Raw genomic sequence first — 24,636 nt, 5'->3', positions numbered from 1 at the left:
TGTCCTTCCCATCGGGAGGCACACAATGCCTTGTCTTCTACACGACGGTGATATTTAGTAATCTTGGCATGTAACATCTACTCTTTTGGTACAGACATTAGGATCACCTGGTCAAATAGGTATTCAAACTTAAATATTTGCAGATGGCTTCACATTGTGGCATGCCTAAAGTTTTCCCTCACACTTCCCTGGAGTGTTTTCTTTCTTGTGTTCTCACCTTGGGGACTTTTGGAAGCAGTGTCCATCCTTGTGGTTTTCATTCACACGTTAAACTTTTTTATTTTTTTAGAGACAGGGTTTCTCTGTGTAGCTTTGGAGCCTGTCCTGGAACTTGCTCTATAGACCAGGCTGGCCTCGAACTCACAGAGATCTGCTTGCCTCTGCCTCCCGAGTGCTGGGATTAGAGGTGTGAGCCACCAACACCCGGTCACACATTAAATTCCTGAGCATTTGAGTTGCTTTACATTTCTTTGACTATTAGCTAAAACATCTGCTCACAGGTCAAGCAAATTTGTTTCTATTTTTTTAGATCTGCTTGTGAGTGTTTTGTTTGCGTGCACATATGTGCACACCTAGTACCTAAGAGAGACCAGAAGAGGGTGTTGGGTCCCCTTCGTCTGGAGTTACAGGCAGTTACAAGCGTCCATGTGAGTGCAAGGATTGAACCTGGGTCCTCTGGAAGAATGAGTGCTCTGAGTTGCTGAGCCATCCGAGTACAAGAAAGCAGCCATGCCACCAACGGCTGATTCCACGGTTCCCCATTGAGTTTCAGGAGTAACTGAGCTAAAACGTCCCTCTAACAGCTTTGGGGCGATGGACGGAGGTGGAGAGTGGGGCACGTGTCACCTTTCCGGGGCTGACATGCTTGCTGTATTACATCTGCTGTGTGAATGACATCCTGAGACCACTGCTCTAAACAAGGGCCTAGCGCAACCAAACCCGTAAGCCTGCACTTGTCACCAGTCACATCCTGTCTGGGTGCTCTGGCTAGACTATGCTCTACTGGTTCAGAAGGGGAAAATGCATGGTGGGTGGGTGCCACTTCCTCCTCTGAGGAAGTCCACTAAATATTGGAGGAATATGACAAATGGCATATTAGTGACTAACAGTATTGAAGTCTCTAGTTGTGATGGGAGACGTTATTCTGTAAATATGTTTCTCGCATTGGTTAATGATTAAAGCACTGTTGGTCAATAGGAAAGCAAGATAGGCGGGACTAGGAGACAAGGAGGAAAAAGGAAGTAGTAGGAAGGAGATTCAAGATGGAAGACGGAGAGAGCAGAATGCTAGCCACTGTCTCTCAGGTAAGATGAGACCACATGGAAATACTTAGATTAATAGAAATGGGTTAATATTTAAGACAGAGCTAGCTGATAAGAAACTGGTAACTGGCCAACAGCTTTATATATAATACAGCATCTCTGTGTGTTATTTGGGGCTGGCGTGGCGGTGGCACCAGACCGGTGAGGGAAAACTACTCATAACAGTTTTCTTTTCCAAGACATGGTCTCACTCTGTAGTCCAGGCTTGCCTCCAACTCACAGGAGATCAGCCTGCTTGTGCAGTGCTGGGATCAAAGGTGTGCCCCAACACATCTGACTCCAGTTTAGATTTCATTAGATCCAAGCCATGCAAAGCAGCAAAAAGGTTTTCTAGAACAGCTGGTAATGTCCGAACCAAACTTTTGGGGATCCTACCTGTAGGATCCAAGTTCATTCCAGATATGACTATAAAGGCAGAAACCCCAGTCCCAATGTGGGATGGGCGCACTCCCCCATCAATGGGTTAAATTAGTCTGAACGTGTTCAAGTATTCATGGTGTTAGGGATCAAACCCAAGGGCTCACACATGCTAGGAAGTGCTTTATTAATGAACTCCCCCCTTACCATATTCCCCTTTTAGAGTATTTACTGAGGACCAGTCCATTGTCTGGAGCTCCAGCCATAACTCCCTTTCTCCTTTGAGACAGGTTTTGATGTAGTCGAGGAAGGTGCCTGCCCATCCTGGGCACTAAGATTTTAGGGACGTGTTACCCATATCCATTTATCTCATTTCTTAGGATTGAAGCACCCCTACACCCAGGCAGCAGGCCAGGGAAGAGTTAAAATCCTGCAAATAAATACCACCACTCAGGCTCTGAAGCTTTCTTCTATGGATCCAATGTCCGATGGGTGGTGACTCACGGGTGTCTCACCTAAGGCTAGGACCACTCAGGACACCTGCTGCCTGAGGTGCTTCTGACCTTTAGAGAGGTCTGGTGACAGTGGCCCCCAAAGCATCCCAAATCGAAAACCTTTAATGTTACCTTCAACTGAAAAAAGAGCCCCAGCAGATGCAACTACAGGATTGGCAAATTTCCTTGGATTATCTGGATGCCACCACAGATACTTCTAAATGCCCAAGATGGGCTCTTATGGTGACTCCAGCGAGTGGAGTCCTGGGAATCTGAGAGTGCACACTGCTCAGGCTTTAGTCGAATCTGTTGGAACATCCCTAATGTTTAGGTCACAGATATATTTCCCCCAGAGAATCAGACAAATAGAGGTACAGTTCATTATGGAAACCTAGTTAGTAATCTATCTCAAACATTCCTAGCAAAGTCTCATTTAAGAAGAGCAAGAGGAAAGGTATGCCCCATATTGGGAAGTCAGGTGGAAGAACCCTGAAATGTCACTGGCTCGTGCTGGCAGCTTTGACACAGCTCAACGCGGACGCTTACTAACACTAGCCCAGGGTCAGTGGGCTGGGAGACACACTCAGGCCTGGTACCTGGAAAGATGGCATTTCCAAAGCCATCCATCCATTAATTCCCCACCAGGGAAGTATATGAGAGCAGGGGCGATGTGATGTGTATGGTGAGGCATGACATTCACGACGGCCACCTCCCCTGCCCATGAAATCTACTCTTGTGATCTAATCCCTTCCATCCCAAGCTTGTTTATACCAGGCTTTCATGCTTAATACACATGAAAATCAACTTGGCCCACACTTAATAGCCTGGACACCTAAGCCATTCCAGTAGTTCTCAATCTCGTGGGTGGGGAACCTCTATCTCCAAAAATATCACAGTTCATAACAGTAGTAAAATCACAGTTCTGAAGCAGCAACAGGAGTAACTGTGGTTGGGGCTCACCACCACACGAGGAACTGTATTAAACGGCTGCAGCGTTAGGAAGGTTGAGACCCAACTGGTTAATCGCTAACCAATTCTCCAGTCACTCAAGCCACACTCTTACTAGAGCAAGATGCCCAAGTCACTTCGGGGTTTCGTCTACCTCAACCAGTAGGGTATTCTTCACACAGCTATCAAGTTTATTGCTGTCTCTGTTGCGTGTTCAACTCTAGAGTTTTCCATTTGGTGGTGGATTTAACTAGTGCTTCCCACTGATGAGTAACTTGATAAACTTGTCAGCAGACACCAGATTTACCTTACCATTTCTTCCCCAGACCTAGAACGCTGTACAGGTTTGACAGTAATGGTCTCTTCCTCTGAATGACTCACAGGGGACACATACTACCATACTATAAATAGAAATCCGAATGGGTGACAGGCAGCTGACAAAACTAGGAAAGGCTTTTGTAGGTAGATACGTTACTCACACAGGTGAGTGGATCCCAGAGAAATCAAATGCTTTAGAGCGGAAGGCTGCGGCTGGCCAGTTACCTCACTGACCAGTAACAGTGAGGAAGACACTGTTAACCCAGGCCCATCACAGGTACATGGTAACACTGTAACTGAGTTTTAAAATATACTTGCCCTACAAATCACAAACCTATAGCCAATTATTTTGAAGGTAGTGGGGATATTAATTATAAAATACATCCCTGCTTGCCTCTCTTAGTACATGCTAGCTAAGCACAATGAGCCTTAGGGTTTACACTCAGTGAAGACACAAAGTAGCTAAAAAGGACACTTGTAGTGATGACATGTTTGTCACCCACATTTAAGAGGAGATGATTAAAGGAAGAAAGCAAAACTTAATTTCACAATGGAATTTCTTTAATGTCAACTCATGGTAAACAGTCTCTGTTTATATATTAAACTGAACTAATGTAGACACCAAACAACTGCTTAGAAACTGAAGAGAAATCAGCAGGAGGCGCAGCCAGCACTTCCAGGCAGCTGTGGTGGCTGGCTGCTGCCTCAGTGCAGGGGAGGGGGGGGAGGGAGGGGACAGGACCCAGCCAGGGTAGCCAGCTAGACTAGAGGAACCTGTGAACTTTGGTTTCAATGGAGAGATCCTGGCTTGATATATAAGGTGGGGAGTGATTTTTGGACACAAATCCCTGGCCTCCACATGGAGCACACCATGCACATCCATACACATGCAAACAAACATCACACGTCTCACACGTCTCACACACACACACACACACGTTTTTAACACTCTTACAACAGTACATGAATAAAACGGGTTTCTCCAGAGTTCAGTTTCTCCAGCTCTTCTTGGGAACACGAGTAGGGACTTTTCCTATCTTCCTATTATCCCTTCAACGGCGGGGGGGGGGGGGGGGGGGGGGGGGGGGGGTCCACCTGCGTGTCATTTTGTGCCTCAGGTGCACCATCTACTTCTGTTCAAGAGAAATGGAGCTCCACACAGCCACTGCTAGAACGCAGCAGCTGGGTAAAACCGCCCCACAGGACTGCAAGAGCATTAACTCCTGTGAATGCTGCCAGCACCCTCGTTTACCAGAGGGAGGGCTGGGGAAAGGCACCTATCCGTGGTCACGATGACAGAGGTAGGATTAGAAGCTCTGGTTCCTGACTCCACGTTCCTATTTGCTGTGATCACTTTGTACTCCCAATGCTTGTCTGCAATTAAGGTGTTCTCTCCATTAGGTCATTTCTAAACTACAGCCACTTGGAGGCCAGGACAGGTGCAGCACATCTGATATCTGCAGTCTCCTTAACTCACCGGACCTGGCACGTCTCACAGCAGCAAACTGGGGTCCTAGTTTAAAAGTCTACGATATCTAAGGCGATCAGCAGTTAGCAGGGTTGAGGCGTCTCGCAGACGTGGACTCCTGTAGGGCAGCATCCAGCTGCTGTATCCCTAATCCTGGCAAACCCTACAACCGTTCTCGACACTTACTGCGCAGAATGGATTGGCAGAACACAGTAAACTGGAATGACCTTGGTGTCCCCATTTTGGTGGCGTCCCCAAATGATTATAAAGGAAACAATCGTTACCCAAACATGTCTCTCAAGGACGAAGAAGTGGCTACGTGAACATTTACTTCAGGCCTCCCAATGCATGGAGCTTTGTGAGTTAAATACATACGAGTAAGACCGTCTTAAAGCGGAAGCCTTTAATGTCCCATTTCAAACAGCATGTGTTGGAGACCGGCACACACCTGCAAACTAGAGGGGACCACTACGTAACTGCTCCAGCAGCTGGCAAAGATCTTTACAAATGTCACACACAGAATTCGATTATAGCACACGAGACGGACACTATTATCTAAAAGTAGCATGAGTTCACATGAAAAAGTTTTATAACCTTGTTAATATTTCAAGCACAGTTGGTGCAAACTTCCTCGTATCAGTTCCCCCAAAATTTGCATTCTGCATAAAAACATCCACAGCGCAGTTCCCAAAGTGTCTGAGCCTTCCTCCTTTTCCCACCCCCAAGAGCTACTGAACACAAAGGCATCTGTTCACAAGTAATACTGCCTGACTTATAACATTCTTTCTCATGGAAAAGTTAAAGGGTGGTTTTATGCGGATAGTCAAAAATTCTAGAAGAAAAAAGAAAACAAAAACAAAAAAAACACAAACCAAACCAAATCCTGGCATCTTTCATTCATCATTCTTGGATTTAAGAGTCTGGTTTACCTGTATGTTATAAATTATGAAACCACACTGTGTAAAATAACACCTATTGCATTTAAAAAAGGTAAACCCATATTTATTTACTAGCACTGTTAAAACATTACACAAAACACATTCAAGTGGCAAGTAATTATAATGCAAGCCCTTGCACGGCAATCCAAATTTATTGAACTATGGATGCTAAGTTATACAAAATTGCACCACTTTAATTAAGGCTTTTAGTTTACATTTGGCCACCTCAGAGTTGTTGTAACATCAGGTTGGTCAATTTAAATACTGTGGCTCCCTGTTGGATGGACACACAATCTTTACACCCAAACGTTAATGCATACAAAGCAACAAGGCATTGTTAAATAAAACAGCAATAGTTACTGCAATGAGGCCTTGTGACCGGGTTACACATGATTAAAATTACTTCCCACATCCACATCCACAGTACTCGTCCACCATTTAACATCTCAACCAAAACGCTACACATGGGAAACAACCACTAACAGGCAAGGGTACTAACCCTGTATATTTGGTATTGCAGACACACGTATGCATGAGCAAGCAAGGGGGTCGCAGTGAGAATCTACAGCTGCAGAAGCCTGAAAATGATTTACAAAACTTGATAAATCATTAAAAAACTGTTTGAAAATATACACTTCTTGTTGTAGACCCCCACTGTACACACAACTATAAACATTGTTCCCTATGTAAACAAAAAAGGAAACATATAATAAGGAGATTTGAAAAGTCTGGACATTTCCTTCCCAACAGATATTAAAGGCAACGTCTTTAATCTAAGACATTATACTGAAAGGGCTATCATATTTTAAAGACAAGATCACTGTCTCCACAGGTTTTTGAAAAATTAAAAAAACTATATAGCTGTGTTAATCAAAGCGCTTATTTTGTATAGTACAATGATAATGACCTTGAGTTTAAAAAGAAATTACAATAAGCTACAATAAGTATCAAAGAAGCGAAGTTATCTGGAGTAGTCTATATAGGAGCTCTTTGGACTTTCTTTTATTATGCTAAAATAGTGGTGCTTTTAGGATTTACATTACTGTACTCTCCAATACAAAGTATGGGTGTGTGTTAAAGTATACAGTACGCAGTTTTCACACATGTACAACATTGGTGGATGGAGAATGTCTCTTAGCAGTAATACTGGATGTAGCCTCTGGTCTGACCAGCTGCATTCTCTAGAACTATTATATAAGTAAAAATCTCTCGTGACACTGGACAGTAATCAGAATGTGCAAACTGATAGAGTAGCTTTCATCCGCCTCTTAGGGTACCACCACAGGAAAGTCCGTTTAAGATGTTGGTAGGTTTAACAAAGTTGGAATGCTGGCACTGTTGAATTGGGCAACAGTTCTTCAGACCTGTGGAGGGGAAGAAATAAATACTGAAACGGTACAGCAAGGGACTTAAGGAAACAGTGAGACAAAATGACAGCTAAGACATTATTACTTTCCAGATTTTAAAGAGAAAGAAATCGGGGGCTGGAGAAGCAGCTTAATGGTTATTGAACCCCGGGACCCTGGTCCCATTCCCAGTACCCATATGGCTGCTTACAACTGCCTGTAGCCCAATCCAATGTACCCAACACCCTCTTCTGGTCTCCTTGGACACTAGGCACACATGCATACATGTAGGCAAAATACTTTCTCACACACACACACCAGAAATAAATCTTTAAAAAAAAAATTGTTTATGAGCCTCCAATTAACATGTGAAATACAAAATGCACTGCGTCTAGCCAGGGTTTCTAGCTCCTATCAGAAGATTAAGACTCTGGTTTCCCATTTCCAGCAGAGGCTGAAAAGCTGCTTCAGTGACCTCAACAAACTGAATGTATTTCATGACAGTTCTGTACTACTTTATAGTTCACACGTTATATTTCGTAAATCCACATTTACACAGACACAATCAACTTTTAGATGAAAAAAAGAAGAAGAAGAAGAAAAAAAAAAGCTGGTTCCATACTAAAGCTACATGTAATCATATTATTATTATCATTATTATTATTACTATTTGATTTTCTCTGTGTAGTCCTAGATGTCCTGGAACTACCTCTTGTAGGCCTCGAACTCAGAGATCCGCACATCTCTGCCTCCAAGTGCTAGTACTAAGGGCGTGCACCACCACTGCCTGGCTGTAATCAAGTTTTGAGAGAAAATTAAAACTTAAAACTATTTGAGTAATCTGTAAGGAACAACATCTGGTTACTTAGTGACTTTACAGACACATGCCTCTGCTGAAATATATTTTTTCTTTTATTCACTTGAGATGAGCACTTGATATACTTGGCAACCCTCCTGCCTCAGCACCCTGAGTGCTGGAGTTACTAAACAAAGAAGACACATTCTCACGCCTGTCTATCGTCTATAAAAGGTAGCGCATCCCCAGTCTTCCTTTAGTTAACTGGGGGTTGTGCGGGTCACACTCTACTGAGGACAATCGCTGACTTCTACCTGTGGCCCTCGTACCTCTCACTGACGGACTTTCCCTAAACTCTCAGCTGACACACCAGTCTGGGGCCCCGATCATGTGCCACACACAGCAGCATGGCAGAAAGCGTGGACTCGGGAACTAGGCTCTCTACTGAAATCCTGGTTTGGAATTGCTGGTAATTCCGGAGTTAGATACAGAGTGTCTGTTTTGTGCCCAGGCTCCTCATCTGTCACGTGCTGCTCAAAAGGCTTGTTTTGGGACGAGCAGAGGGACCACCAGTGTAAGCTGCCACACCTCACAGGTTTTAAAAACTGTCTCTCTTTTGTTCTATCTCATTTTACCTTGCTTCTGATGATAGTTGAATGAAATCTATAGTTTTAGTCGCCAGGGTTGTCACACTAAGGCATGCCTCATTTGTTTGCTTTTATGGCAGTCTTTGGAATAAAGTAAGCAGTAAGAGGAATATCACATACCTGGCTCAGAGCGACAATGCACCCAGGACATTAAAGCAGTTGACATGAAGACTTTTTGCGGGCCTTCCCAGGCACTGGGGTTTTTCTGTTAATTTGCCGCACTAGGTCATAAAAGATCTGCAAATAAATTATTATGATTGTTATTTTTAAGAGTAAAAATAAACTCAAAACTCAAAAATGAAAAAGTGAAGCGAAAACAAAATGTGTGGCAATTCCTACAGCTATACAGAAAACCCCAGAAAGCCAATACCCTTTGAGAATGAGTTAAGCCAGCGTTCTCACAAGTACTAAGTTCTTCTTCTTCTTGAGAATTTAAACTATTTTCCTTAAAGTAAGTACTTAGTTGAAGGAGCTGCAGAATTTTACTCAATTCAGTTAGATCTCTCCTGTCCCACAGAAGGGGAGAGAGAAAAGGAAATGAGGAAGGAAACAAAGAGCCCCTTTCCTGTTTAAGACCTTTCTGTATGCCTTCACTCTACATGGCTCCAGCCCCTTCAAGAACCATGCGTGTATTTCTGACTTTGAGCCTTTTCCCTCAAATACTCAATGAAATTAATGTGTTCCCTTGCTGGCCCTCCTCTGCCCAACTTTCCCTTTAACAGTAATCTCATTGCATAAGCACCACAAAGACGAAATCTGGTTACTTATTACATGCATGCACTCAGTAGGATTGTTTTCCGCCTAGAAGTGCACATATTAACTAGGGGCTCTATTGCAGTACTTTCCCACTAACTGAACATTCTTTAGGATTTTATTATGTGTGTATGTGTGTCCTCAGGAGTCAGAAGACCGCATTTAGTCCTAGGAACAAGATTACAGTTGCCATGTAGGTGGTGGGAACTGCACCAGGGTTTTCTATATCTGTAAGCTCTCTCAAAGACTCAGCCACCTACCTCTCCAGCCCCTTCCCACTAATTTCAAATGCTATATTCAATATAAAAAGCTCCCCAATATATGTGAACACACCTCATTAACGTTTATTTTTGACTTTGCAGAGGACTCTAAGAATGCACAGTTGTTCCACTGTCTTGCTAGGTTCTGGCCTTGTTCCTTTCCGACAACTCTTTCGTCTTCCAAGTCACACTTATTCCCAACCAGAATCATTGGAACCTGCAAAGACATTTGTGAGGGTAAAAACAAACAGACACAAACAATAAAGACCAAGCTATAAACTGCTTACAAAAGAGGGAAAAATTATACCAAGAAGGACTTAATCACAGGGATCAAAACAACCTTTTTAAAAGGAAGTACAATGGGTGGTACCAGGAAAAGCCAGGGTTCCACATTTTAAAATGTTCAAGGGTGTCAATCAGCCTCACAGTTTTGTTGTTTTTGGTTTCTGACACATTTAATGAATTGCACAATACAAAAAGAAGAAATTAAGGAGGCCCCAAAAGCAGAAACTTCAGCTTCCCACGGTCTCAGCTGGACCCTCTCACTTTCTGTATATGGTGACAAAATAAAGCAACTTAGTAAAAGTCAACGTGTTTATCAATGGCATCACATGTTCGGATAGATCTCATGTCTGTAATTTTAAAAGATCAGTCTACGAAAAGTAATGCTTATTTTATGAAACCACTAATGGCTATTTAAAAATCAGCTACTAAAGTATTTTTTGGAGGGGAAAAAAATCCAAACAAGGAAAACAAGAATGTAGGCTTTTTAAAAGAAACTTAGTTTTTTTTAAAATAAATACTTTAATCCACTTGATGGAAAACCAGACCCTCACAATTCTCAGGGAAATGTAGGAAATGACAGCATCCACCAGACGCCTGCTTACATCATCAGTGTCCTTCACCCGGAGAATCTGCTCTCTCAGGTCCTGCAGGTCATTAAAGGTGGATTGTGCTGTGATGGAGTACACCAAGGCGAAGCCCTGGCCGTTCTTCATGTACAGGTCTCTCATGGCTGTGAACTGTTCCTGTAGTACAAAGATCAAAAGACTTCAAAACCCCCACTTAGCAGCTCAACCAAGAACAATGTAGTATCACATAACATTCTTAAAATGATAAGATTATAGCAAGATACTATCTGAAAACTGCACTGTAACAAAGTTCTTTAAAAATGAGGCTACTGTGTCTCTAAAAGCAACTTTCTTTCTTTCTTTTTTTTTTTTTTCAAGACAGGGTTTCTCTGTACAGCCTTGCCTGTCCTGCTTTGTAGACCAGGGGGCCTCTACCTCCCAAGTGTTGGGATTAAAGGCGGGCATGACCACCATCCAGCATTGAAAGCAACTGTTTAACCTATCATAAAGTGTTAAGCACTGGTCTTATTCCAGAGGTACAGCAGACCATATAGGCAATCATCCTGTGGGGATGTGTGCATTCACACCGGCCCGCATCTTTCCATCTTTCCACACTTTCACTAGGGTGTGGCCGTCTGAGGAGATGAATACTGTCTGGCGAAGTTTGGGGTTTTCACACATTAGCTGATATCTACGGCACAGCCAGAGTCTCCCTTACTTTTAGATACCTACAAACACAATTGGTTGTTATGGTCTGGATATAGACTGGGTAGTCTCAGAGGATCCACGTGCCAAAATTTAACCACATTCTGAGGTATCCAGAGGGCAGAACCTTGACTCAGTGCACTTAAGAGGTGGGGCCTTTGGGAAGCAGTTAGGACTGGATACAGTGGCTTCTTAAGAGGCAAGGGGGAGACACAGTCATGCATGTTCCTGTGTCTTGCCACTTGACGAATATTGCCTCAGGCTCTATCAGGAGCAAGCCATCACCAGATTCAGCTGCTAGACCTTGCACTCCCAGAAAAAACCCAAACAAATCTCATTCACAAAGTCAGCTAGCCTCAGGCATTTCACTACAGTAACACAGTTTGTATAGACACTTACTTAAAAGTCCCTTCAAGAAGGATAACTATGAATGAAAACATTTCACACAGCCATCAAAGAATAAACGTATATCCAAACACTGTCAACATTATGTGAAATATAAAATATACTGTCTTAAAGGGACTAGCACAACCATACATAATGGAGTTTTCCACTCTGGCATTTTAAAAATTGCTTCAATAACCAATCCACTGCATTTACAAAGTGCAACATTGAAAAACCGATACACACTGAACACTCTTTGGTAATTATAATTTACATACCGTTCCTGCAGTATCCAAGATTTCAAGCATACACTGTTGTGCATCTACTTCAACTTGCTGAAGAAAAAAAGTCACAATATTCCTTTATTTTACGCATGTAAAATTACCTTAAAATATCCACAACAGTTAAGATTAGAACAGACAAGTCACGGCACCTTTACAGGGTACTACAGAGCAATACTTAAACTAGTTAAGTCACTGTGGTGGTTCATGAGAGCAGCCCCCGGTTATGGCGATGAGCACTTGTTTCCCGCTCCGTGTTGCTGTTTGGGAGGATTGGCGTGGCAGAAGGACAACCCTGAGGACCAGCTCTGAAGTTTCAAAGCCATGTGCCCTTCCCAGTGGCTCTCTGCCCTGCTGCTGTGACAGCCAATGAGGCCATGACGGACTCCACTGAATACATTCTTCCTCCCACTAGCTTAGCCGCCTCGTTCATCACAGCCGTGTTCATCACAGCAACTGGACAGTCTTTGAGTTTCCAAGCCCCGCTGATTCTAGCCAGGTGCAAACTGCAGGCACCGTAAGTCACCAAGATTCAGCCAGTGTGACATACTCAACCCTGAATTTTGGATTAGAAATGCCTTCAAAATCGTCTGAGCAGAAAAGCAACAGTTCCAACAATGTCAGCATGATTTTGTCTACGAGCTTTTCTCTAATACTTTGGGTCTGCCTTTGTTTTCCTAGACACCTTTTCTCATCACAGTGCACACAATTTCTGGAGGCAGGGGAGCAGTGTCATAATTATGAGATAAAGCCGCCTGTCCCTGTTACTCTTCCTACTATTCCCTAGGAACGGAATTTATTCAGGGTCTCTGCTTCCCTGCTGGGTGGAGGAAGCAGTTTCCAGGTTTGCGGTAGGCAGACGGCAAGGCGGAAACACAGTAACGTCACAACCTGAAGGCCAGATGCTACAGAGTAAAGACAGTTCTCATGTGATTACACTAAACATGTCTGTACAGTTTGCTCTGCTGTAGTTGTCTCGAGGCTCTAAGTAGCAAGGATGGGATGCCCCACTGGAGGGGCGGGGGAGGGGGAGGAGCTGGGGCCTTCTTTCCAGTGAGTGAGGCCTGGGCTGCCACTTGAAGTGACCGTCAAATTACAACTCTGGGGTCAGAATAAACGAACGTTCTAGAAACGTGTGTACATGCTGGTAGCCAACAGCTAGCACATGACTTTTCTGACTAACAAACATCTCTTCACCTCACTTTACATAAGACATTTGATGACTACAAAGCAGAATAAGTATGTACATCTGTATTAAAGCGAAAAGGTTTTTTAAAAAGTAACATACCTTTCTATAAGAGTCTTCTATCGTAGGATCATATTTTTCAACAAAAATTCCTTGAACAAACTGTACAGTCTGGAAAAAAATTAACATAACATTGTATTTCTAAAGAAAAAAAAACTAACCTGTAAATTTTACTTATGTTTAGTTTTTTGAGACAGGTTATGTATATCTGGTAGTCTGGAACTCAATATGTAGACCAGGCTGGTCTTGAATTTGCAGTGACCCTATAGCTTCTATTACCCAAGTACTAGATTACAGGCCTATACCACTATGCTCAGCTGACACCCGTAGTTTTAAACTGTTAACTATTTGTATCTGTGGGCTCCATAACCTCAGATTTAAACAACCATGCACCAAGACTATCGGGGGATAAGGACAAATCAGATTGTGTGTGTACTGAGCATACATATTTTGTCATTATTAATGATACAGTATAACAACTATTCACTACAGTACACAGAACAATAGCTACTCGAATAGCACAGTGTTGGCATAGATTTATTATTTTTTTTTAAATGTATTTTTCAGACACAGCTTTGTAGACCAGGCTGGCCTGGAACTCACAGAGATCCACCTGCCTCTGCCTCCCGAGTGCTGGGATTAAAGGAGTTCACCACCAACACCTGGCTAAGATGGTTTCTCTTGTTAAGGATAAAGAGCAAGTCAACCTATGTTCTGAAACAAGGTCGAATGTAGCCCAGGCTGGCCTGTATCTCTGACTGGAATCCAGCCTTGAGTGCTGGGCCTGCAGGCACATGCTGTCACTGGTCTTCATTTTGCTCCTGTGGTACTTTGCTAAATTCTGAACTATTTAAGGTGATTCTCCATGTCCATTCTCCATTCCCCAACCCTCATCATACCCACCTGTTTCTTCCTTCTTGCTAAAACTAATCCTTGCCCATTAAATACAAAACTAGATAGTCAAAGATTCTGAAAAAGGACTAATTGCAAAAATACAACACACGCCTACTTATAAATTTTTTAAAAAGTTAATTCCTGTATGGTACTAAAATGCAAACACACACAGGTATAGGCTGTTACCCTGGAAAGCCTAAGTTACATTCTCATTAACTTAAACACTACCATCCAGATACAGCTAACAACTGGCTAAAATAACAAGAAGAAATTGATACTGCTTGTAAAGTCATGGGATAACTTAATCAGATAAACACAAGTAACCACAAGCACATTTTAGAATAGGCAGTGTAGTGGTGCACACCTATAACCAACCCCAGGGCCAGTGAAGACTGTCACATGTTCAGGGCCAGCCTATTCTACCTGGCTGAAAATTGTCTCAGGAAACAAACAACATTAACAACAAAAGCTGAGCTGCCCTTCCATTGGTGGAGAGCCCTGCCAGCTTCATGGAGCCCTGAGTTCTACCCCATCACTACGTTAAAAGGGATGTGGCTTTGGAAAGCTGTAGATAGCTTCAGCACTCCGGGAGGTGGAGGCAGGAGGATTAGGAATTCAAAGTCAAGCTTTCCATCTGCTACACAATAAATATGAGAACAAAACAACAATAAAAAGACCCCAGCAGAAAAAGAGCATCTTACACTGAGAAAGAATGACTTACCAGAGCCGACTTTCCGACACCTCCCGAGCCAAGAACGACTAGCTTATATTCACGCATGATGCAAACTTGTCACACTTAGTACCTTGTTAAAGAGAAACAAAACAAACAGTGAGTCCTGGTATTTAAATGCTTTCTAAAAGACAGGCAGACCAGCAGATTTACACAGCCATTACCAGACTGGCCTACCACGGGAGGGGGCACCTTAGAACTGACTACAGAATTAGAGTTACCAGTAAGTGTGAAGGCTCAGTATGGCGCCTGCTATGCAAGCCTGGCAGCCTGAGTTCGAGTCTCCGAATCCATGTGAAGAAAGGCAACAAGCCGCCACCGAAAAGCTGCCCTCTGACATTTACGTGTCATACACCAATAGTAATGAAGTAAATACAAGGAATTACAGACAGTACTCTTAGCTCTATCTTAATGAGGCAGAGAAGCATAGTGAAGCTTATCAACCTGTGACTCCACAATGTTTGGGTGATAAATGTGCCCTTCTTGACCCTCAAAGCAGGTGATAGGCACACAGATCCCTCCCCTGATCCTTGGTTGCTCACAGCTACATGCACACTCCACCACAAGCAATGGACCAAGTTTCAAAATCTCCTCTAACAACTATCAAGAAGAAGCCAGCTTCCCGGACAGTTTCTGTTCAGATCTATTCCTAGACATATCCAGGAATGGAATGAGGGGGCAGGTATGGCCTGAAGTAGTTTTGGTAAGGTATGGTAAGGCAAACTGTATTCCTAAAATACTATCTTATGCGTATCCATAACTGGGCGTTGTATATGGTTAAAATCCGATGCATCATGGAAATGGACATGGACAGCGAGCATGGACTTAGATTACTCACACAGGCTGAGCCTGCCAAGCAAAACAGAAACCACCCATGGTATTCCCCTTTATGACCAAATCCCTTCTCTTCCTCCCAGACCCTATAAAGCAAGGCGGGAGACAACTGCCTGGAGCCCTGAACCCTCTTAACCACCCACTCGTGGCTCTGGCAGCACGTCTGACAGCACCGGCCGACAGTAACTTCAGCCAGGGACATCCAGAGGAAAAGGGGAAGAGCCGAGAAACATCAGGGTAGGGCTTTCTACCATTTACAAGGTAACACGACACATCCACCCATCTCTTCTCAAGCCAAGAAGAGGAAGCAAGCACCCCAAGCCACCTAGCAGTAGTCGAGTACAGGGCTATACTCAGTGAACAAAGGGGAGAGAGACACATCAGTCAAGCACAGCAGGGCCCTCCTGCCATCTCGGGACCTCGGGACTCGGCACGGCTTCATTTGCTTGCAGGCCGTCCTGGTGATTTTATGCCACAGCAGCACAGTAAGTCAGCAGGTGAATGGTTAAGTGTCAATACCCCTGCCCTTATGCTGGCCAGGCAACAGCCTCCCACCCATCAGTGCTTCTTCAGCCACGCTTGCTCCGTCCTCTGCAAGGCTGTCAATCAGTGTATCAGCAGTCTACACTGCCCAGGGGAGGCAGATGTCCAGCGTGGTCAGTTCTGTGCTTAAGTAACCGATAACTGCATGTTTACGTTTCCTGTTTCAGACCTCCCCTGCCCTTCCACACTAAAGACCCTTGTGACATCACTGCAAAAAGTTCCTCAGCTCCAACTTCCTGCAACAGTGCTGGAGGCTTCCCGACTCCGCCGGACTGCGACCTTAGGACATGGACCCAAACAGGCCTTTATAGCCGGCAGCTGGCTTCTAGAGCGCCACTCTGAATTGCATCATTTGGTTAAGTATTCTGTCATCTGCCTGACTCTTTAGCTACTGACTTTAACTTCTGTTCATTGACTTGTGAAGCATTTTGTCTCACATGTTTTGTTTTGGCCTGGATTGCCTTGCTTTCATAGGCTACTCTACAGAGAATGGATGGAGACAGAGGGCCCAGAACCTTTAGTGCAACTCAAGCCTTCGGGCTGGGTGGAGTGGTGCACACCTTTTACCCAAGCACTCAGAAGAGAGGCAGATAGGTCTATGTTCGAGGCCAACTTGGTCCACAAAGAGAGCTCCAAGACAGCCAGGGCTACATAGGCCCTCTGTGGTAGTTTGACTGTGATTGGCCCCCATAATCTCATAGGGGCTGGCAGTTATTGGGAGGAGTGGCTTTGCTGGAGAAAGTTTGTTATTTTGGGAGTGGGCTTTGAGGTCTCCTGTATGCTCAAGTCATACCCAGTGTCTCAGTTCCCACCCTGCCGCCCGTGGATCAACGATGAAGAGCTCTCAGCTCCTTCTCCAGCACCGTGTCTGCCTGCATGCTGCCAGGCTTCCTGCCTCTGAACTGTAAGCCACCCAGTCACATGTGTTCCTTTATCAGAGTAGCCACGGCCATGGTGTCCCTTCACAGCAACAGAAACCCTAACTGAGATACTTGCCCTGTCTCACCACAAACAAACAGCAACAACACTACCAATCAAACAAACAAACCACAGTAAACCCAGGGGGCTGGAGGGCTGGCCTCCGTGGGTATCAGCACTCATAAACACACCCACAAACTGAAACACACACACACACACACACACAGAGGCACACAAATATAAGCAGGCCTTAGTTACATAGTGAGACTATCTGAACTCACTCCCCAATATGTTCCCTATAGTTTTCATATATAAGAGATTTTTTTTTAAAGGCCTGAATGTGATGTCACGATCTGCTCATGCACACACTACCCATAACTAGGAAATCTATTCACACTCTGGGTCCTCCATCAAAGGAAGATACCAAAACCTACTGGTCCTTCTTCCTCTTGGCGTGGGAGCCACTTATCTCCAAGATGCTTCAGCGGAAGTTCCTCTTCTAATCTGAGATTAGGGCAAGGGCATCAAGGGCCTCTCAGGACACACATTTCTCTTCAAGTTTCACCCCAAACGGAGACACTGGCTGTTCCTGAGGTTTTATATGTACAAAGCACTTGTGAGGGTTAAGCTTGGGAAGCACAAACCCAGGAAAGTGTGTGTGTGTGTGTGCTTGTCCAGGGTTCTAATCCTGCACCCTGACGGCGAGAGCAGGAACACCACAGGTTCAAGTTCAAGCTCACCCTACGTAGTTAGTTCAAGGCCAGTCTTGATTGTGTGAGACCTTGACCCCCCCCCCCAAAAAAGTAAAAGTCTACATACCAAATATGGGAGGAAAGTGGACTAGGGACTCCAGTTACCAGATCACATTGTTTAAAAAGATGTGAATACTAATTTTTAAGAACACTTTCATTTGGGGCTGGAGAGAGTACACACTGCTCTTGTAGAGTTCAGTTCGGTTCCCCGCACCCACACTGGGCGGCTCCATCCACCTACAGCTCCAGTTCCAAAGGACTAGGTTCATTCTGGCCTCCATGGGAACCTGTACACACACTTTGAAAAAAGATTGCTTTATTTCTGTTCAGGATAGAATGTAGACAAAAGGAATCAGAAAAATGAATCTAAAATTATCTTGGAAAGTAAATGAATTGTTTCATTCATTCATTCATTCATTCATTCACACACACACACACACACACAAAGCAATACTGTATTTTAAGATGAAACAAAAAAACCCTAGTGATTTTTTTTTTTGGCACTTCCTTAACCAAGTGAGGCCAGTCAATAAGTCCTTTGGCAGCTTGGAAGCCAAAGTTAGCATTTCCTTATATACATTAAACACCATTCGGAGGGAAGTCACTTATTTCTGTGCTGGGACCTTAATTTGTGAAACAGACTATAACCAATTTCACAGGGTTGGTGGCCAGATTTTAAACAAGAACACCATTCCTGTTAAAGGCCGTCACCAACCGTCATCACCTGCATTAACCAGAGGGAATGTGAATCTGGATCGCTTCGGTGTTTAGTGTGTGGTGGGTCTAAAATTGTTTACTGAATGAAGGATCCACTCACGGCTGGCAGTGTATAGTTCAGTAGCACAGTGCTTGCCTAGCATGTCCAAGCCCCAGCACTGAGAAACACTGTGCCACAGCACACCACTAACCCATCTACAGGATGGGTAATCGTTAGCTTGTCTGGGTTACAGAGCTAGCTCCTGTTTCCAAACACCAAACTCAGCAGGCCAGCTTGGGCCATACAGGAGAGTTTTGGGCTAGCCGAACAGTGACCATGTCTCAAAACAATATAAAACAAAAGAACCAACCAACCAAAAAAACCCAACCTAACCTAACCAAAACAATTCCAACCATCGGATTGCATTTGGGTTTTGAAAAGTCAACCAATTATTTTCCTTTACATTAGCTAGATTCCCATTTAGTTCACAAGTAGTATTAACAGATACCATGAATCCCAACTGAAAACGAAATCATACAAATCTGTTAAATACAAAGGCTTTCCATTTGACCTCTGAACATTAGTCTAGTTGGAAACGAAACACCTTAGTATAGGAACAGTGTTGAAATCAACAGCTTTTATGTTCTGCGGGTATGTGCACCTTTAGATTCAAATTCACTCTTTAAAATGTAATAATAAATGCCCCAAGTGGGTCAGGGTAAACTCTGGACCCATTTCCTCCAGGCCTGAAAAGCAGCATTTTAGAGGCCTGAGTTTTTTCAGTAAAATAGTGTGTCAGAATGTCTACAACTAACTATAGACAAACTTTTTCTCCCGTAGAATGTTGGTAACAAGCAGCTTTCTTATTTTCAAGCTGTTTAGTTTTAACTTTCCTCCCTCAATTCAAATTCTGTGATCTTAAATTATAAGGGCTATGTAAAACCCTTAACTACTAGTTCCTGAAGTCAAGTGACATTACTTCTCCCACTGAACCGCTCTGGAAGTGAAGAGTTTGACTTCTTTCCGCCTCCAACTCCTAAAGTAGCGTCTCACCAGTCACAGATGATCACCGAGTTCCCTTCTCACTCCCAAAGACTTTAACGAATTCAACAGATGGACACAATCCCAGTCCTACCTTGCTGGGCATAGTAAACATTCAGAACAGAGCAGATTTTAAAATTATCTTTAAAAAGATGAAGGAAGAAAAAGAAAGAAAGGGGAAAAACAAAGAGGCCCAAATTCCCATCAAAAACAAACTCTTAGCCAGGTGTAGTGGGTAGTGAAGCCTCGGCTCTTGGGATAGACGCTGAGGCAGGAGGACTAGCTTGAGTGACAGCCACAGTGTGAGGCCGTCTCACAATACAGGACAGGCAAATAGAAGGGCACCACGGCATGGAGCCCTTGACAGCATTCTGTCTATTCCGGCCATATTTAATCCTTCAACAGGGAGAAGTCTTCCCCTGCCATCTCCAAGGGTATTAGTAGTTCCAGCAAATAAAGCTGTCTCAATTGATCCTGCCAAACCTTCCACTGACATACTAACAACAAAATCCGACCTGCAACATCAGACCAAGTTTTTCAGCTTTATTACAGTCACCTTTTATTTAGATCAGTACTTGATCATAACAGAATACATCAACTAGAGTACAGCAATTATCAGCAAGCTAACAAATAGAAAAACACCAATTTCCGAACAGACTTCTCAGCTGAGTAGGCAGATAAACAAGGTAGTGACCAAACCAAACCAAACCAAACATCTTTCTTCTTGAAGACTCAGCTGCAAATTCTATAGGCAAGCACAGGTATTCAAAACAGGCTGTTTGTGGAGTATAATTTTGGTAATTGTAATCTAATTTACTATCCACCATAGGTATTAGAGTATGAAAAGAAAATTCCTAGTTAATTAACGATAAACTGGAAAAATGCAGCGACAGTTAAGACGAGACCTTTGCCATATTACTTGACCTTTCTCTCTGTGTGTCATTCCTTTATCTTAGAATGGGGATAACAGAATTGCCCGTGTTTTTAACATTCAAATGAAGTCACTTGTACCGCACAAAATGTGACGCCAACGACCCAGACAGTAAGTAGTTGGTAAATATTAATCTGCTAGTTTTAGGAATCCTGTCTACAGATGGCTGTTTATAGTGCCTGAAACACCTAAGAACTCTAAAACCAGCGCTGGGAGATGGCTCACAGGCAAAGAAGCACTTGCCAGTTAGGTGTAGCACCTGATAATTCCCCGGACCCAGGTGCAGGCTGGGAGCTGTAGCTACCCCGTCTGTAACCCCAGTGCTTTCAGGACAAGATGGAGGCGGCAAGGGGCTGCAGGTCAGCCAGCCTGGAGCAGGCATCGACAAACAACAATGGAGCTTCTCTCACGCAAGACGGAGATGAGTACTGACACCCGACGCTGCGCTCTGAGCTCCGCGTGTCAAGGCGAGCACACTCAATAGGCAGCCACACTCACACACACAAATACCCACCACCCACGTGGACTTCTAAAGTACACTATTCCGGCCATGACAGACGCATGCCAGTACCCCACTACTTAGGAGGCAGAGAGGAGCATACTGGGCTTACGGTCAGTACTGACTGGCCTGTATTTCAACAAAATGAAAAGCATAAACCCTGAAGGAAGGGCACAGTGTACAAGGACGTGACGTCACTGACTTCCCCGTTTCCCATTAGTCTGACTCGCTTTACTCAACACTTCCCATGTCCTCCACTGCACAATCTTACACATACTTCTCATTTTCCACAGAGCGACAGGGAAGATGAAATGAATACACAACCTGTTATACACGTCAATCCCATGACCACGGGACGTGTGTGAGACAAGCTAGGCCGGGACACTCACTCTGTCCCCCTGCCTCAGTGTCTGGAGGACGAGGGTGACAAGCACGCACCATCGTGCAGTTTTGATTTTTTTCTTTCCTTTCTTTTCAGCTTTGTTTTTCTGCACAGGGTTTCTCTGTGTAGCCCTGGCCGGCCTCAGGCTTCAGAGATGCGCCTGCTCTCTCTGCCTCTTGAGTGCTGGGATTAAAGATGATTGACATCACCGTCCGGACCCTCTCTCCTTTCTTATAGGGCCTCATGCCTTAAACCCTGACCCTCACAAGTGACTCAGCCACTCTGGAGCTGTGACACCACATGGAAGCCACAGCAGCTGGGCCAGGGTCTTTAGGTGCCAGTTCTGCTTCTGACAGGTCTAAGGACATGTTGAATAAAAGCTATGTCCTACCTGGTCTTTTTTATTATTTTACAGGTATGGATGTGTGCTCGCATGAGTATATGTACATCACATGGGTTCCTGGTGGCCCTGGAACAAGGGTTACGGACTCCCTGAGCTTTCGTGTGGGTGCCAGGAACCAGACCCAGGTCCTCCTGTGCCCCGGTGGCCATGAGTAAATAAGCCACGAGAAGGAAGGCTGCTCCATATATACAGCTTCCAACCAAAAGCGTGAGGGGCAGCGTTCTCTAGAAAAGCCTCGGGACGCATCGCAGGCAAACACCACCGGGTGGGAGCGCGAGCTGATGGACAGCGCCCCCACTACTTCTGTGGGGGGGGGACGTACAACAGCGATGTGCGCAAAAGATGGCTCCAGCACACAATGGAGTCAGCCTCCACACACACTCGTTTCATCTCACGTTTCCTAATTATAAAGGGAGACCACATACTTGTTCCCAAGACACTTTGCAGGAAAAGGCAAGAAACACAGAACACAGGCTAGGGATGTGGCTCACTGCTTGACTGTAACCTAACATTAGGGTTTTGGTTCAAACCGTAGCGCCACCAAAGAGGGAGGAGCAAATATTATGAGAAACACAAAATGTGAGGAGAGTTCAAAAGGGACTCGAAAACTACCGTGTTTCAATTAGAAAAAAATATATCTGGGCCACAGAGAGCCAGTAGACCAAAGGAAGTCTACCGTGGAATCCAAACTCTTCAGAGAGCACAGGCTGACCCTCATCGCAGGACACACAGGAAGAGGCAAGAAACAGCACAGCGCATTTACAGGAAGACAGGAAAGGTCCACTGTGAAAATCCCTCGGGGGCTCTGACTCAGTAAGCAATGCACCAGACACCCTAAAGGGTGGACGTCACGGCATGCCGAGAAAACAGAAGACACTTAAAAATAACAGGAACAGTTCGAATAGCAGTAGTAGCTATTAGGAGGCAATGGTACAATGCATCTAGAATATTTCACATTCTTATTAAGATTAGTATGTGGCCTATTTTTAAAATACACAAGCCCTGGCTTAAAATAAGAACCCATTTTATAATGATGAAAACCAAAATGAAAGGGTCAGAAATACCATAACCCTACCTAGAGCAGCAACCCTTTTAATACAGTTCCTCCTGTGCTGACCCCCAACCATAGTTATTTTTGCTGCTACTTCAGAACTGTATTTTTGCTACTGTTATGAATACAATGTAAACATATGATATGGGACTCCCCAAAGGGCTTGCAACCACAGGCTGACAGCCTGAAAGAGACGAGGTTAAGATTCTGTGTAACACTTTAGTGGTGGCAAATTGGTGTTAAGCTCAAACGTTAACTCAAAAGATTAGGTACCTGTCTGTATGTACTGAGCACAGTAATGAGAACACGTGTGAGAGCAATTGAGAGCCAGTGGACTCCAAGGAAGAGTATGACTTACTCAGCAATGTCTACTGTGGTTTAGGCAAAGGAACAACAGGGCAGGAAGCTCTCAAGGAAAGACGAAAATATGTCCAACGGACAATATGAACTATCCTTTTGCTTTGCAAAGACATGGTTCTAACTCAGCTCTCCATCCATCGGTTGCTTCTTCAGTAGTTTAAACAGCTACTCATATTTAAGCTCACATAAGTCACAGGGGGTGGGGTGGGGGGGAAGAAAACACATTATAATCCTTGATGTACATAATTCAATGCAGAGGTGCAGGTCTGCAGACCGCAGAATTAAAGGAGATGTGCATGCGCATATTTTAATCGAGTACTACATACAGTCTGGAGATGTTGGGGACCAAAGGTGTAAGAAATCAGAAACCAGGCTCTCAGTGCTAATATCTGTTAGTTAAGAGTAGGGAGCAGGGATTGTTGAACAAACCACACCCATTTTTGTGAATGGAAAACATCACACACATTTCTTGACAGAAACACCTAGTTTTTACCTTCCATAAGGATAGGCAAACTTTTAAAAGCATCAGTTATAGTCTGTTTTAGCATAAGGCTGAATTCAGAAACATAACCGGCATTTTCCATGCGAACAGACCACATAACCAGGACCAAATGACAAGCTCACCGGTCCCTAGTAGGGCTGCCCCAAGTGCAGGAGAGAAAGAAAAGCCAACCGCGCAACAGAGAGCAGAAGCTGCAGAAGCACTTTCCACAGCTAGTTTAGGGTTGCAATCTAACCCGCAGCTGAAGCTAGCCTTAGTGTCTGTCCATGTGTATGTATACATCCCGGTTTATTCAAAGATGCCTTTGAAGTTCAGTAGAGGCCACGTAGAGAAATAAAGGGGGTGGCCTGTGTGTCCTCTGCATGGTCACCCACAGTACATGCTTACTTACCTGCTATTACTAGGTTAACGAACGACATGCAGTTGGGGATGGACAGCGGCTCAGGCTCAGCTCCCAGCACCCACGTGGTGGCTCACAACCATCTACAACTGCCACCCTCTTCTGGCCTCTGAGGACACCACACACTCCACATGGTGCATATACATACAGGCCAGCAAACACGCAGACAAAAAATACAAAGGGATGAATCTTAACAAGTATCTTTAAAATGCTCACTTCCAGCTAAATCTCAGATAAAATTATTATTCCCCCCAAATCACATGCATACACATTAGCATATTTTTAACATTAGCATATTTACCAAAAGTCTGGATGTCAATTAGTCTGTTCAGTCAGTACAACGCACCGAGAAACAGGAAAAGTGGGCAGACACTTCCTGTTACCAGTGCCGACTCTCAAGGTACCCACTTCAGCTATTCACTCCTTCCTGTCACTGTACCATGTGGCTCCACCAGGGACTTAGAAAAGAAACTCCTTTTTAGACTTACTTATTTTATGGTCACAGGTGTTTGCCTTTATAATGTACTGTACCCCATGGTGCCTGGCCGAGGCTGTCAGGAAAGGGCATCAGATGGCCTGGGATGA

At 44.2% G+C, this 24,636-nt stretch overlaps 1 protein-coding gene across 1 annotated transcript in view; it reads right to left on the bottom strand.

The window, feature by feature from the left end:
* Positions 1 to 5,887: 5,887 nt before the first annotated feature.
* Rap1b (RAP1B, member of RAS oncogene family) overlaps positions 5,888 to 24,636 on the bottom strand; it is a 29,426-nt gene continuing 10,677 nt past the window's right edge. The window contains exons 2-8 of the mRNA XM_051176191.1: positions 14,730 to 14,811; positions 13,157 to 13,225; positions 11,866 to 11,922; positions 10,535 to 10,675; positions 9,721 to 9,864; positions 8,755 to 8,871; positions 5,888 to 7,209 (exon numbers count right to left, since the gene is read on the bottom strand). Of these exons, the coding sequence (XP_051032148.1) occupies positions 8,785 to 8,871; positions 9,721 to 9,864; positions 10,535 to 10,675; positions 11,866 to 11,922; positions 13,157 to 13,225; positions 14,730 to 14,786 (555 nt within the window). The 5' untranslated portion in view covers positions 14,787 to 14,811 and the 3' untranslated portion in view covers positions 5,888 to 7,209; positions 8,755 to 8,784. The remainder of the gene's footprint in view (positions 7,210 to 8,754; positions 8,872 to 9,720; positions 9,865 to 10,534; positions 10,676 to 11,865; positions 11,923 to 13,156; positions 13,226 to 14,729; positions 14,812 to 24,636) is intronic.

This window comes from Phodopus roborovskii, unplaced genomic scaffold, assembly GCF_943737965.1.
Source record: "Phodopus roborovskii unplaced genomic scaffold, PHOROB, whole genome shotgun sequence".
NCBI classification, from domain to species: domain Eukaryota; kingdom Metazoa; phylum Chordata; class Mammalia; order Rodentia; family Cricetidae; genus Phodopus; species Phodopus roborovskii.
This window is presented reverse-complemented; position numbering and strand designations above follow the sequence as displayed.